This window comes from Scyliorhinus canicula, chromosome 7 (assembly GCF_902713615.1).
Source record: "Scyliorhinus canicula chromosome 7, sScyCan1.1, whole genome shotgun sequence".
NCBI classification, from domain to species: domain Eukaryota; kingdom Metazoa; phylum Chordata; class Chondrichthyes; order Carcharhiniformes; family Scyliorhinidae; genus Scyliorhinus; species Scyliorhinus canicula.
This window is the reverse complement of record NC_052152.1, coordinates 125329632-125341713: the sequence shown is the minus strand read 5'-3', so window position 1 is coordinate 125341713 and position 12082 is coordinate 125329632. Positions and strand designations below refer to the sequence as shown.

Sequence of the window (12082 nt, the reverse complement as noted above, 5' to 3'; positions counted from 1 at the left end):
CTGATCCTCTGCAGCCCGTTCTGCTGCTGCCCACTCCGCTGCTGCAGCTTCCCCCTCCTCCTTGAGCGGCTCCTGTTCACGCGGCTGCAGGGCATCTCGCAGAGCTGCAGCCATCACCACGGCGGCCAGCATTGCTGGTTGATGGCCAAATGCCATTGTCTGCAGGGGGTGAAAGGCCAACATGTTAGCATGACACATACACCCGTGCCCAGCCAGGTTCCATGGTCTACACAGTGGCCCCAGTTGGCACTGCAGGCCCTGCACCCCTGCCCCGTCGGTATTCAGCTCCATCGGTGCCCGGTCCTGGCACCCTATCCTGCCAGGGGTACCATTGGCTGGCACTGCCCTCAATAGGGGCTGCCTTGGGTGTGGCTCTGGGTGGTCCCCCAATGGATGGCTGCTGGTTGGGCGGGGTGTTTGGGGGCGGGGGAGTGTGCTGTGGTGGGGGGTGGGGGGTGGGGTGTGGGGCTGTGCGTACCCAAATGGCCGGTGTCACTGTGTAGAGCCAGGAGCCGAGGTGAGTGGTCAATGGGTGCGCAGCAAGGTGGCCACCGTGATGGCGGTCTGTGCCTGGACACCATCCCAGTCCTGGGGGGGGGGGGGGGCACCCCGACTTCTTGGCCTGTCCCCTCCTCCCCCTCTGCACCCCCGGCCCTGGCAAGGGTTCCCCCGCTCCAGCCAGCATGCCGGTGTCCGGGCCGGCAGCCCGCAGTCACTCTACGCCATTTCCTACCTCCTCTCTCTCGCTCAGCAGCCACAACTCCAGGATCACGATTTTTAAAACCACAAGTGAATAACACCGTTGGGAACTCAGCCCATCGGACGCGGTGAATCTCGGAGGCCCTGGAGAATAGGGTGTCAGGCCCGCTAACGATATGCCTACTGTACTTTACCCCACGTGGCGAGCAATTCATTTACACCATTTTCAAGTGCCATAGAATCCCCATTTGGTGTCAAATCTGTGCCGACCACGATATGGGCGTCGGCAGCTATTCTCCACCCATTCGCGTTTCGCAGTTTCGGCATCGGCAAACGAAGAATCCCACCCAGAGTCTTTGATATCCTCACACAGCTACCAGGAAGCTCCAGCCTCAATGAGCTAGGTGTCCACTCAGGTTTGGAATGCAGTAAATACACTGAGAACACATGTTAATTAAAGTGAGAGACACAGACCTCGTGCTTTGTACCTAGAATTTCAACAAACGTATATTCTAAAGTTACATGCTGTCTGTTAATCAAACATGTTTGTATTTTACACCAGATAACTCAGAATCTTCCTGGCGATCAGCAGAACATTGAAGCAGAATTCAGCTTGTGATGGTGTGCGATGAGAGATAAGGTTGAGGATCTACATTCCATCTCACGTCGTCTGACTGATCCATGCTCCTGTCCTCCAGCTAGGATTCGTTGGTACATTGCCCCATCCTGATCTTCCAGAATCAATTGAATGCCAGCCTCTTTCTGACTAGACCCCTGTAAGATAAATCTATTTCCTGATCAACAGTCAGTTCATCACAGATTATCAACAAGGAATGGATAAGAACTCTTATATTCTTCATGCCTGTGGTACATCAGACCTCCCAACCTCCCAATCCAAGACAATTTGTCAGCCACAAATCCAGAATGAAAAACAAACAGCTCAACCCATCCCCCACAGGATTGGTTCAGGGCTCCAAACATCTCCTCACGGGATTGGTTCAGGGCTCCAAGCATCTCCACACGGGATTGGTTCAGGGCTCCAAGCATCTCCACACGGGATTGGTTCAGGGCTCCAAGCATCTCCTCACGGGATTGGTTCAGGGCTCCAAACATCTCCTCACGGGATTGGTTCAGGGCTCCAAGCATCCCCACACGGGATTGGTTCAGGGCTCCAAGCATCCCCACACGGGATTGGTTCAGGGCTCCAAGCATCTCCTCACGGGATTGGTTCAGGGCACCACCCCTCTCCCCATGGGATTGGGCTTGTTGTAAATGCTAATCAGATCAAAATAAAAAAGCAGAATAAATATGTATGTGATCATTGTGGGAGAGACTGCTCGAAACCCAGTGTCTTGGAGAAACATATTCGTTGTCACACTGGTGAACGGCCATTCCCATGCACAACTTGTGGGATTTCCTTTAAAACCCAGAGTAATCTGTATAAACACAGAAGAACCCAAACACATGTGAATAATTGTCGCCTGTTAACAGAACTGGAGAGAAGCAATGAGTCAGGAGCAAGTGTTACTAACCTGTCACTGAATCATATGCCTGATGGCAACTCAGCTCCAAATCCTCAGCAGGAAGCTGAGCAGATTGGAGACCGAGACTGTTACAGTGAGGTACTAGTTGCCAACTCCAATAACCTAAACTATTCCGGACACCGGGCCTTCCCAAATGTTGTGCCCTGGGGCAGGGTTTGGAGTGGGATTTCTACTGCAAAGAAAAGAGAGAACGAGGTGATTGATGGAGAGAAACAGGGTGTTCAGCTTCACAAGGGTTCAACTGGAAACAGACAGATGGTTTTACAGAGACAGCAGGCGACTTATTTTGCTAAACAATGGGTCTACAAGTCTTCAAGTTCCAGTGTACAAACAAATGAAAGCACAGATTCTGGCTACTTTTCCCATTCTGACAGTGCTGACCACCAGCCATCCTCAGCATGCTCACTACAATACACTGATACTGAGGCAGAAAAAGCCTCTCAGTCAAGCCAATGCGTGGTCAGTTTTGAGCAGCGTGCTCTTGGATCGATTGGAAATGATGTAACAGTCCAAGGAATGGACAAGGATCAACTTGGGAAGTGGGAGCTGGGGGAAAGGATCTCAAAGTTAATCTCTGATAATAAGGCCGTAGTTGATGACAAACGGTTAGAAAATGTGCGGCCAAGAAAGACAGTTATTTCAAAGCAAGGGAGTATTGATTTACCAATGCCGTATACATTTAAGGATTCCTTTCACTTTGACATGAAGTCTACTCAGGTTAATAAGAGATCAAACATTTCCTCTGATTTACCCAAGCCCATATCACCATCACCTGGCAAATTACAGCAAGTGTTCCTCTCATTGCCTTCTCATGTTAATTCTACTGTTGATTGTTTACCAGTTACAAGGAGCAATTCCACACCACCTGGGGAGGGCAGTTTGTTAACCAGTAAAATAGCCAACACTTTAAGCTCACACCTAGAGAAGCATTCTTTACAGAGGATGCCCTCTATTGAATTACAAAGGGAGAGTTCACAGTCAAGGTCATTGGACTTCCATCCCTCACATCATCGAACTCTGGTCAGGCAAACTGCGCTCGAGGATTCATCAGGAAGTAGTCCTGTTGTGGACGGGTTCATCCCTGTTGGTGAAGGCAACCCCAATGTTACTGGAGTTCAGCAGGTATCAAAAAACAAGCACAAATCCTTTGAAAAGAAAAACAGCCAGAAAAAGCTGAAAAAATTCTCTCAGGAGAGATGGTCGATTTATGGGGAGGAGACATTTCGAAAGAAATATCAAGAGGTAAAGAGAACCATTAGTTCCTCGCCTGTCCTAAAATGTGGCATCCAACTCGCACAGATTCACACAAACTGTGCCAACTCTGACATGGTGCTGTCCAAGGGCACCTCCGCCCTGTCTGAAAATCTACAATCCAGCTCATTGGCCTCTTCTTCAACCCGCAAAACCCCTGTTCGCAAACACCTTTCAGATCCATTGAGTTTGAGCTCAGTGAAGGTCACAACCTTCAACAGCCAAATGTTTCAGACACATTTTTTACAAAGAAATGTTGACAGGTTTTCATTCAAGCAGACTAATCCAGCTCCTTGTGCTAATGCTAAAAATACTCCACTGATCGAGGACTGTGCTTGCAAAGTGCCAGTTATTAAAATATCCAGCTCCACAGACCTGAGAAACATGGGCGAAGGATTAGACAATATAAATCCACCAGATGTGGCTGAGGAAATCACTAGCTACAGAGTGAAGAGTCTTCCTCCACTACAGCCATCATTTGCATCTATCACCCAGAAAGGAAAAGACCCCAAACAATCGATCCAGAGAAATTTCTCACATCCAAAGCTGTTGAGGCAACACAGCATTCTTGTTCCTGAGAGTCAAACCATACAAGTTTCTATCAGAACAAGGAAGCAGCAAGCAAGCCAGGCTGAAGAATTTAACAGTGCAGATAGCGATTATGGTGTCTCATCAGAAAAACCTCCCATAAAGAAGCAAAGAATGAAATTAGCTGACATTGGATGCCCAACCGAGGTGCTACAGTTTGGCTCTGATTTAGAAAATGCCACTATTCGTGCACAGTCATCTCAGTTGGCTGGTGCCTTGGCTTCAGATGGTTACCCTGGGGACCTTCAAGCTACCATCCCCCCAAAGCAGCCATCACCAACTGTCCGAGTCAGCCTCACTGACCTCGGCCAGGCATCCTGTCCTAAGTTAGTGATAACTTCTACATCCTCTGTTCAACAGCTGCCTTCACCTCCACTGGGCAGAACACAACAAAAAGATGGCAGTGATGAAAATACGCTCATGAATTCTCCATCATTATCAGACACAGTGGGAATTCAGGCAAATCAGATTGACAAAACTATACACAAACCCCAAAGTGTTACACGAGTACTTGCCAAGGTCAAAGTTCCTCACTTGCAAAAGCAACATTTTCTTCCAAAATATCAACTCAAATGGACCAAGAAGGAACTGACTGGACAATGCTCTGTACTGACTACACAATCTCCAGTTACCATCAATGATGCTCAGACATCTGAGTGTGCTATATCTAGGACATCCCATCATACACAGCACACAGCAGAGAAAACAGTCCAGTCATCATTTACTTCTGACCAAACAGGCAATGAAGTGAAGAAAATTGAAAGATGTGAAAAATGTGAATGCTCCTTTCCTGTCTCTAATCCGTTATCATCAACAGCCATTGTCACCAATCTTATTCATTTAATGAACAAGAAAGTTAAGTGGCCGATTGACAGTCAATCTGTTTACAAACATCAGGATGCGCACTGGTCAGAAGTTAGCAGACTGCAGAGAGGAAGATGGGCTCCTGTTTGTAACATTGCACATTCTTTACTAGGGCAATGCCAACAGAGTTCCAGCAATGACAAAATGAGTGGAGAGCTGGATTGGTCAAAGGTTGCAGGATTGGAATGTGAGAAACTCACGTGTGTTTCAGGTAGTCCGAGATCCCATCAGTGTCTCCAGTGCAGATCAGTGAGGGAGCGAAGCAGCATGATCCCACTGACTAACGTAGACTCCCAACATCCCCCCTTTCAGAAGATGAACACTCAGCCTGAGCTCACCTGGTGTTACCTGGGAAAGACTGTGCCCTTACACAGCCAGCAGACAGACAAGACCACTTCAGTCTATGCTACTTGGAGCAGATGTGAAAGCACCTCAGATACACCAAGCGTGGCAATGAAGGATCTCTTTCTTGTAAACAAACTGCAGCAGAAAGGCCGGGATACTCGTGCCCAATCAGTAAGTTCACATTCAAACTTTCCCTTCAAGATTCATGTCCTGATTCCATTCTTCCTGCCCTTTGTCTATACTCTGCATTATTCAGCCCTCCTCTCATGGCTCCCATGTTCCTTCTCTATACTGATCTCCATCCACTGTCTCCTGGTTACAGAGACTGACATGGTGATGATGGGATCTATCTCACATTTCACTCAGACAGTGACACACTCATTCAGTCCCGATTCCCTAGATTACCAGTTCAGAGCCTCCTAAACGACTGGAGATGTGGATAAGATGCCAGGTTTTCTGAGCTCGAACACAGATGGACGGTTTTCTCTTCTGGATGCAGAAAGGTCCTTTTCTGCCTGTTTCCTGAGCATGGAACATAGAACAGTACAGCACAGAACAGGCCCTTCGGCCCTCAATGTTGGGCCGAACATTGTCCGAAACCAAGATCAAGCTATCCCACTCCCTGTCATTCTGGTGTGCTCCATGTGCCTATCCAATAACCGCTTGAAATTTCCTAAAGTGTCCGACTGCACTATCACAGCAGGCAGTCCATTCCACACCCTAACCACTCTCTGAGTAAAGAACCTACCTCGGACATCCCTCCTATATCTCCCACCCTGAACCTTATAGTTATGCCTCCTTGTAACATCTACATCCACCCGAGGAAATAGTCTCTGAACGTCCACTCTATCTATCCCCCTCATCATCTTATAAAACTCTATTAAGTTGCCTCTCATCCTCCTCCACTCCAAAGAGAAAAGTCCTAGCCCCCTCAACCTTTCCTCATAAGACCTACCCTCCAAACCAGGCAGCATCCTGGTAAAACTCCTTTGCACCTCTCCATTGCTTCCACATCCTTCCTATAGTGAGGTGACCAGAATTGCACACAATACTCCAAATGTGGTCTCACCAGGGTCATGTACAGTTGCAGCATAACCCCACAGCTCTTAAGCCCCCTGTTAATAAACGCTAACACACTATAGGCCTTCTTCACGGCTCTATCCACTTGAGTGGTAACCTTCAGAGATCTGTGGACATGAACCCCAAGATCTCTCTGTTCCTCCACATTCCTCAGAACGCTGCCATTGACCCTGTAATCCACATTCAAATTTTTCCTACCAAAATGAATCACCTTGCACTTATTAGGGTTGAACTCCATCTGCCATTTTTCAGCCCAGCTTTGCATCCTATCAATGTCTCTTTGCAGCCAACAACAGCCCTCCATCTCATCCACTACTCCACCAACCTTGGTATCATCAGCAAATTTACTGACCCACCCTTCAGCCCCCTCCTCCAAGTCTTTATAAAAATCACAAATAGCAGAGGACCCAGAACTGATCCCTGTGGTACACCGCTGGTAACTGGTCTCCAGTCTGAACATTTTCCATTCACCACCACCCTCTGTCTTCTATTTGATAGCCAGTGTCTTATCCAATTGGCCAAATTTCCCTCAATCCCACACCTCCTTGCTTTCTTCATGAGCCGACCATGGGGAACCATAAGACCATAAGACCATAAGACATAGGAGCGGAAGTAAGGCCATTCGGCCCATCGAGTCCACTCCACCATTCAATCATGGTTGATTTCAACTCCATTTACCCACTCTCTCCCCATAGCCCTTAATTCCTCGAGAAATCAAGAATTTATCAATTTCTGTCTTAAAGACACTCAACGTCCCGGCCTCCACCGCCCTCTGTGGCAATGAATTCCACAGACCTACCACTCTCTGGCTGAAGAAATTTCTCCTCATCTCTGTTCTAAAGTGACTCCCTTTTATTCTAAGGCTGTGCCCCCGCGTCCTAGTCTCCCCTGCTAATGGAAACAACTTCCCTACGTCCATCCTATCCAAGCCATTCATTATCTTGTAAGTTTCTATTAGATCTCCCCTCAACCTCCTAAACTCCAATGAATATAATCCCACGATCCTCAGACGTTCATCGTATGTTAGGCCTACCATTCCTGGGATCATCCGTGTGAATCTCCGCTGGACCCGCTCCAGTGCCAGTATGTCCTTCCTGAGGTGTGGGGCCCAAAATTGCTCACAGTATTCTAAATGGGGCCTAACTAGTGCTTTATAAAGCCTCAGAAGTACATCCCTGCTTTTATATTCCAAGCCTCTTGAGATAAATGACAACATTACATTTGCTTTCTTAATTACGGACTCAACCTGAAAGTTTACCTTTAGAGAATCCTGGACTAGGACTCCCAAGTCCCTTTGCACTTTAGCATTATGAATTTTGTCACCGTTTAGAAAATAGTCCATGCCTCTATTTTTTTTTCCAAAGTGCAAGACCTCGCACTTGCCCACATTGAATTTCATCAGCCACTTCTTGGACCATTCTCCTAAACTGTCTAAATCTTTCTGCAGCCTCCCCACCTCCTCAATACTACCTGCCCCTCCACCTATCTTTGTATCATCGGCAAACTTGGAACATTATCAAACGCCTTACTAAAATACATGTATACAAATCAACTGCTCTACCTTCATCTACACACTTAGTTACCTCCTCAAACAATTCAATCAAATTTGTGAGGCAAGACTTACCCTTCCCGAATCCGTGTTGACTATCCCGGATTAAGCTGCATCTTTCCAAATGGTCATAAATCCTATCCTTCAGGACCTTTTCCATTAACTTACCGACCACCGAAGTAAGACTAACTGGCCTATAATTACCAGGGTCATTCCTATTCCCTTTCTTGAACAGAGAAACAACATTCGCCACTCTCCAGTCCTCTGGCACTATCCCCGTGGACAGTGACGACCCAAAGATCAAAACCAAAGGCTCTGCAATCCCTTGCCCCCCAAAGAATCCTTGGATATATCCCATCTGGCCCAGGGGACTTGTCGACCCTAAGGTTTTTTCAAAATTGCTAATACATCCTTCCTCAGAACATCTACCTCCTCCAGCCTACCCACCTGTATCACACTCTCATCCTCAAAAACATGGCCCCTCTCCTTGGTGAACACTGAAAAAAAGTATTCATTCAACGCCTCTCCTATCTCTTCTGACTCCATGCACAATTTCCCACTACAGTCATTGACCGGCCCTAACCTCACCGTGGTCATTCTTTATTTCTCACATAACAGTAAAAAGCCTTGGGGTTTTCCTTGATCCGACCCGCCAAGGACTTCTCATACCCCCTCCGAGCTCTCCTAAGCCCTTTTTTTAGCTAATTCCTTGCGACATTGTAACCCTCAAGCAATCCAACTGAACCTTGTTTTCTCATCCTTACATACGCTTCCTTTTTCCTCTTGACAAGACATTCAACCTCTTTTGTGAACCATGGTTCCCTCACACGGCCATTTCCTCTCTGCCTGACAGGGACATACCTATAAAGGACAAATAATATTTGTTCTTTGAACAAGCTCCATTTTTCATTTGTGCCTTTCCCTGAGAGTTTCTGTTCCCATCTTGTGCTCCATAATTCTTGCCTAACCACATCATAATTACCCCTCCCCCAATTATAAACCTTGCCCTGCCGTATGGCCCTATCTCTCTCCATTGCAATAGTGAAAGACACCGAATTGTGGTCACTATCTCCAAGGTGCTCTCCCACAAACTAATCTAACACTTCATAGAATTTGATAGAATTTACAGTGCAGAAGGAGGCCATTCGGCCCATCGAGTCTGCACCGGCTCTTGGAAAGAGCACCCTACCCATGCCCACGCTTCCACCCTATCCCCATAACCCAGTCACCTCACCCAACACTAAGGGCAATTTTGGTCACTAAGGGCAATTTGGCATGGCCAATCCACCTAACCTGCACATCTTTGGACTGTGGGAGGAAACCGGAGCACCCGGGGGAAACCCACACACACACGGGGAGAACGTGCAGACTCCGTACAGACAGTGACCCAAGCCGGGAATCGAACCTGGGACCATGGAGCAGTAAAGAAATTGTGCCAACAACTATGCTATCATGCTGCCCACTTGGCCCGGTTCATTACCCAGTACCAAATCCAATGTGGTCCCACCTCTTGTCGGCCTATCCACATATTATGTCAAGAAACTCTCCTGCACACACTGTACAAAAACTGCCCCATCCAAACTGTTTGACCTATAGAGGTTCCAATCAATATTTGGAAAGTTAAAGTCACCCATGACAACTACCCTGAGACCTCCACACCTATCCATAATCTGTTTTGCAATTTCTTCCTCCACATCTCTATTACTATCTGGGGGTCGATAAAAAACTCTTAACAACGTGATCACTCCTTTCCTATTTCTAACTTCAGCCCATATTACCTCAGTAGGCAGATCCCCCTCAAACTGTCTTTCTATCACTATCCTTGATTAACAATGCTACTCCTCCACCTCTTTTACCACCTTCCCTACTCTTACTGAAATATCTATACCCCGGAACTTCCAACAACCATTCCTGTCCCTGTTCTAACCATGTCTCTGTAATGGCCACAACATCGTAGTCCCAAGTACCAATCCACGCTCCAAGTTCCGGATGCTCCTTGCATTGAAGTCGACACACTTCAACCCACCTTCCTGTCTGCCAGTACACTCCTACGACCTTCATACCCTCCTCAGTACCTCACTACTGTCAACACTGGCGTCTGGACTACAGCTCGTTTTCCCATCCCCCTGACAAATTCGTTTAAATCCCCCCAAAGAGCCGTAGCAAATTTCCATCCCAGGATATTGGTGCCCCTCTGATTCAGGTGCAAACCGTCCTGTCTGTACAGGTCCCACCTTCCCCAGAATGTGCTCCAATTATCCACATAACTGAAACCCTCCCTCCGACACCATCCCTGCAGCCACCTGTTTATCTGCACTCTCTCCCTGTTCCTCAACTCGCTAGCACGTGGCACCGGCAACAAACCAGAGATGACAACATGGTTTGTCCTGGCTCTCAACTTCCACCCTAGCTCCCTAAATTCCTGTTTTAAATCCCCGTCCCTTCTCTTACCTATGTCGTTGGTACCGATGTGTACCACGACTTGTGACTGTTCCTCCTCCCCTTAAAGATTCTGAAAACACGGTCCGAGACGTCATGGACCTTGGCACCCGGGAAGCAACATACCATCTGTGAGTCTTTTTCGTTGCCACAGAACCGTCTATCTGTCCCACTAACTATCGAGTCCCCAATAACTATTGCTCTCCTGCTCTCCCCCCTTTCCTTCTGAGCCACAGGGACGGACTCAGTGCTGGAGATCCGGTCACCGTGGCTTACCACTGGTAGGTCGTCCCCCTCAACAGTACCCAAAGCGGCATACTTGTTACTGAGGGGAACGACCACAGAGGATCCCTGTACTGACTGCCTCCTCCCAGCCCCTCTCACCGTCACCCATCTATCTTCCTTCTTCTCACTGTCACCCATCTATCTTTATTCTTCCAATGATTTCTGATATGTTTGCTGATTATATGTTCATATATTATTCGTAATAATTGCATATTCATACACAATAACCAAAGAAGATCTGAAAACGAGTCATACAGACCTGAAATGTTAACTTTGTTTCGCTCTCCACAGATGCTGCCAGACCTGCTGAGTTTATCCAGCATTTCCTGTTTTATTTCAGATTCCCAGTAATTTGCTTTTATTCTCTATTAATCACAACATTCCAGGAGCAAGTGGGACCCACCCATGGGAGATTGCAGGATATATCTCCCCTCACTGACAATGATAATTTTAAACAAATTAATCTTCATTCTCGATCCTCTGCCTCTAGTTTCCTGTCTCCACAATCATTCCAGCCACAAGCTATGGCTTTCATACCCTTTCTCAGATCTCCAATTGTAAAAGGATTGGAATATACGCTAACAAACACAATGTATACTAATAACATACACTAATAAACACTCATAACATGCACTAATAAACATAAATGTACACTAATAATATACACTAATAAACACTCATAACATAAATAAACATAAATGTACACTAATATACTTACTGTGTGTGCTTATGAAATGTTAACTGAATTCGTAGAATAAACTTTGTTTTTGATTTCAAGAGCTTAAGGCCTCTGTTGCATAACACCTGAAAGGCAGGCCCTTGTGCTCCTCGTAACCAAAATCTATAAACAGTTGTAGGTCAGGTGAACTCCATGATATACTTTGGTGTTCTCTAAACCCTGGCTCATAACAAATTGTGCGCTCGTCCAGGATAAAAGTCTATCTTTCGTGATTGGGTTGGCTTAGTGAACTTCAAGACAGTAAGGGGTGAGCATATTTGTGTTTGCTTTTCAGGTGTGGTATTCCAGTTTAAGTACAATGGCTCTTTCAGAGGCTCAGTTGTTTTGGGGGATTGAGAAGGTCACACATAGTACATTATGGACAGAGACTAAAAAAAGGCTTTTAGATTTGGCAAAAGCTTTGCAGTTAACATTACCTGACAACATATGAAAAGAAGAGGTAATTGTGGCAGTAGCTGAACATTTAAAATTGCTTGAGGCACAATCAGACTCATTGGAAATGGCAAGAATTAATTTACAGATCAAGCAACTTGAACATGAAAAATAATGAAAGCAGCTTGAATACGAAAAGAGGGGAAAAGAAAGATTTGCCCCAGCAGAACAAAAAAAAGAGAGCAAGGGAGATGCAGATCAGGAAAAAAGAAAAAGAGAGAAAAAGATAGAGAGGAAAAGGAAAAGGAGAGAAAAGAAAGGGAAAAG

At 46.4% G+C, this 12082-nt stretch overlaps 1 protein-coding gene across 1 annotated transcript in view; it reads left to right on the top strand.

Moving 5' to 3' along the window:
* Nucleotides 1–12082, top strand: part of LOC119969128 — a 222294-nt gene that overhangs the window by 113251 nt on the left and 96961 nt on the right. The window contains exon 2 of the mRNA XM_038802346.1: nt 1262–5462. Coding sequence (XP_038658274.1) covers nt 1533–5462 — 3930 coding nt within the window. The 5' untranslated portion in view covers nt 1262–1532. The remainder of the gene's footprint in view (nt 1–1261; nt 5463–12082) is intronic.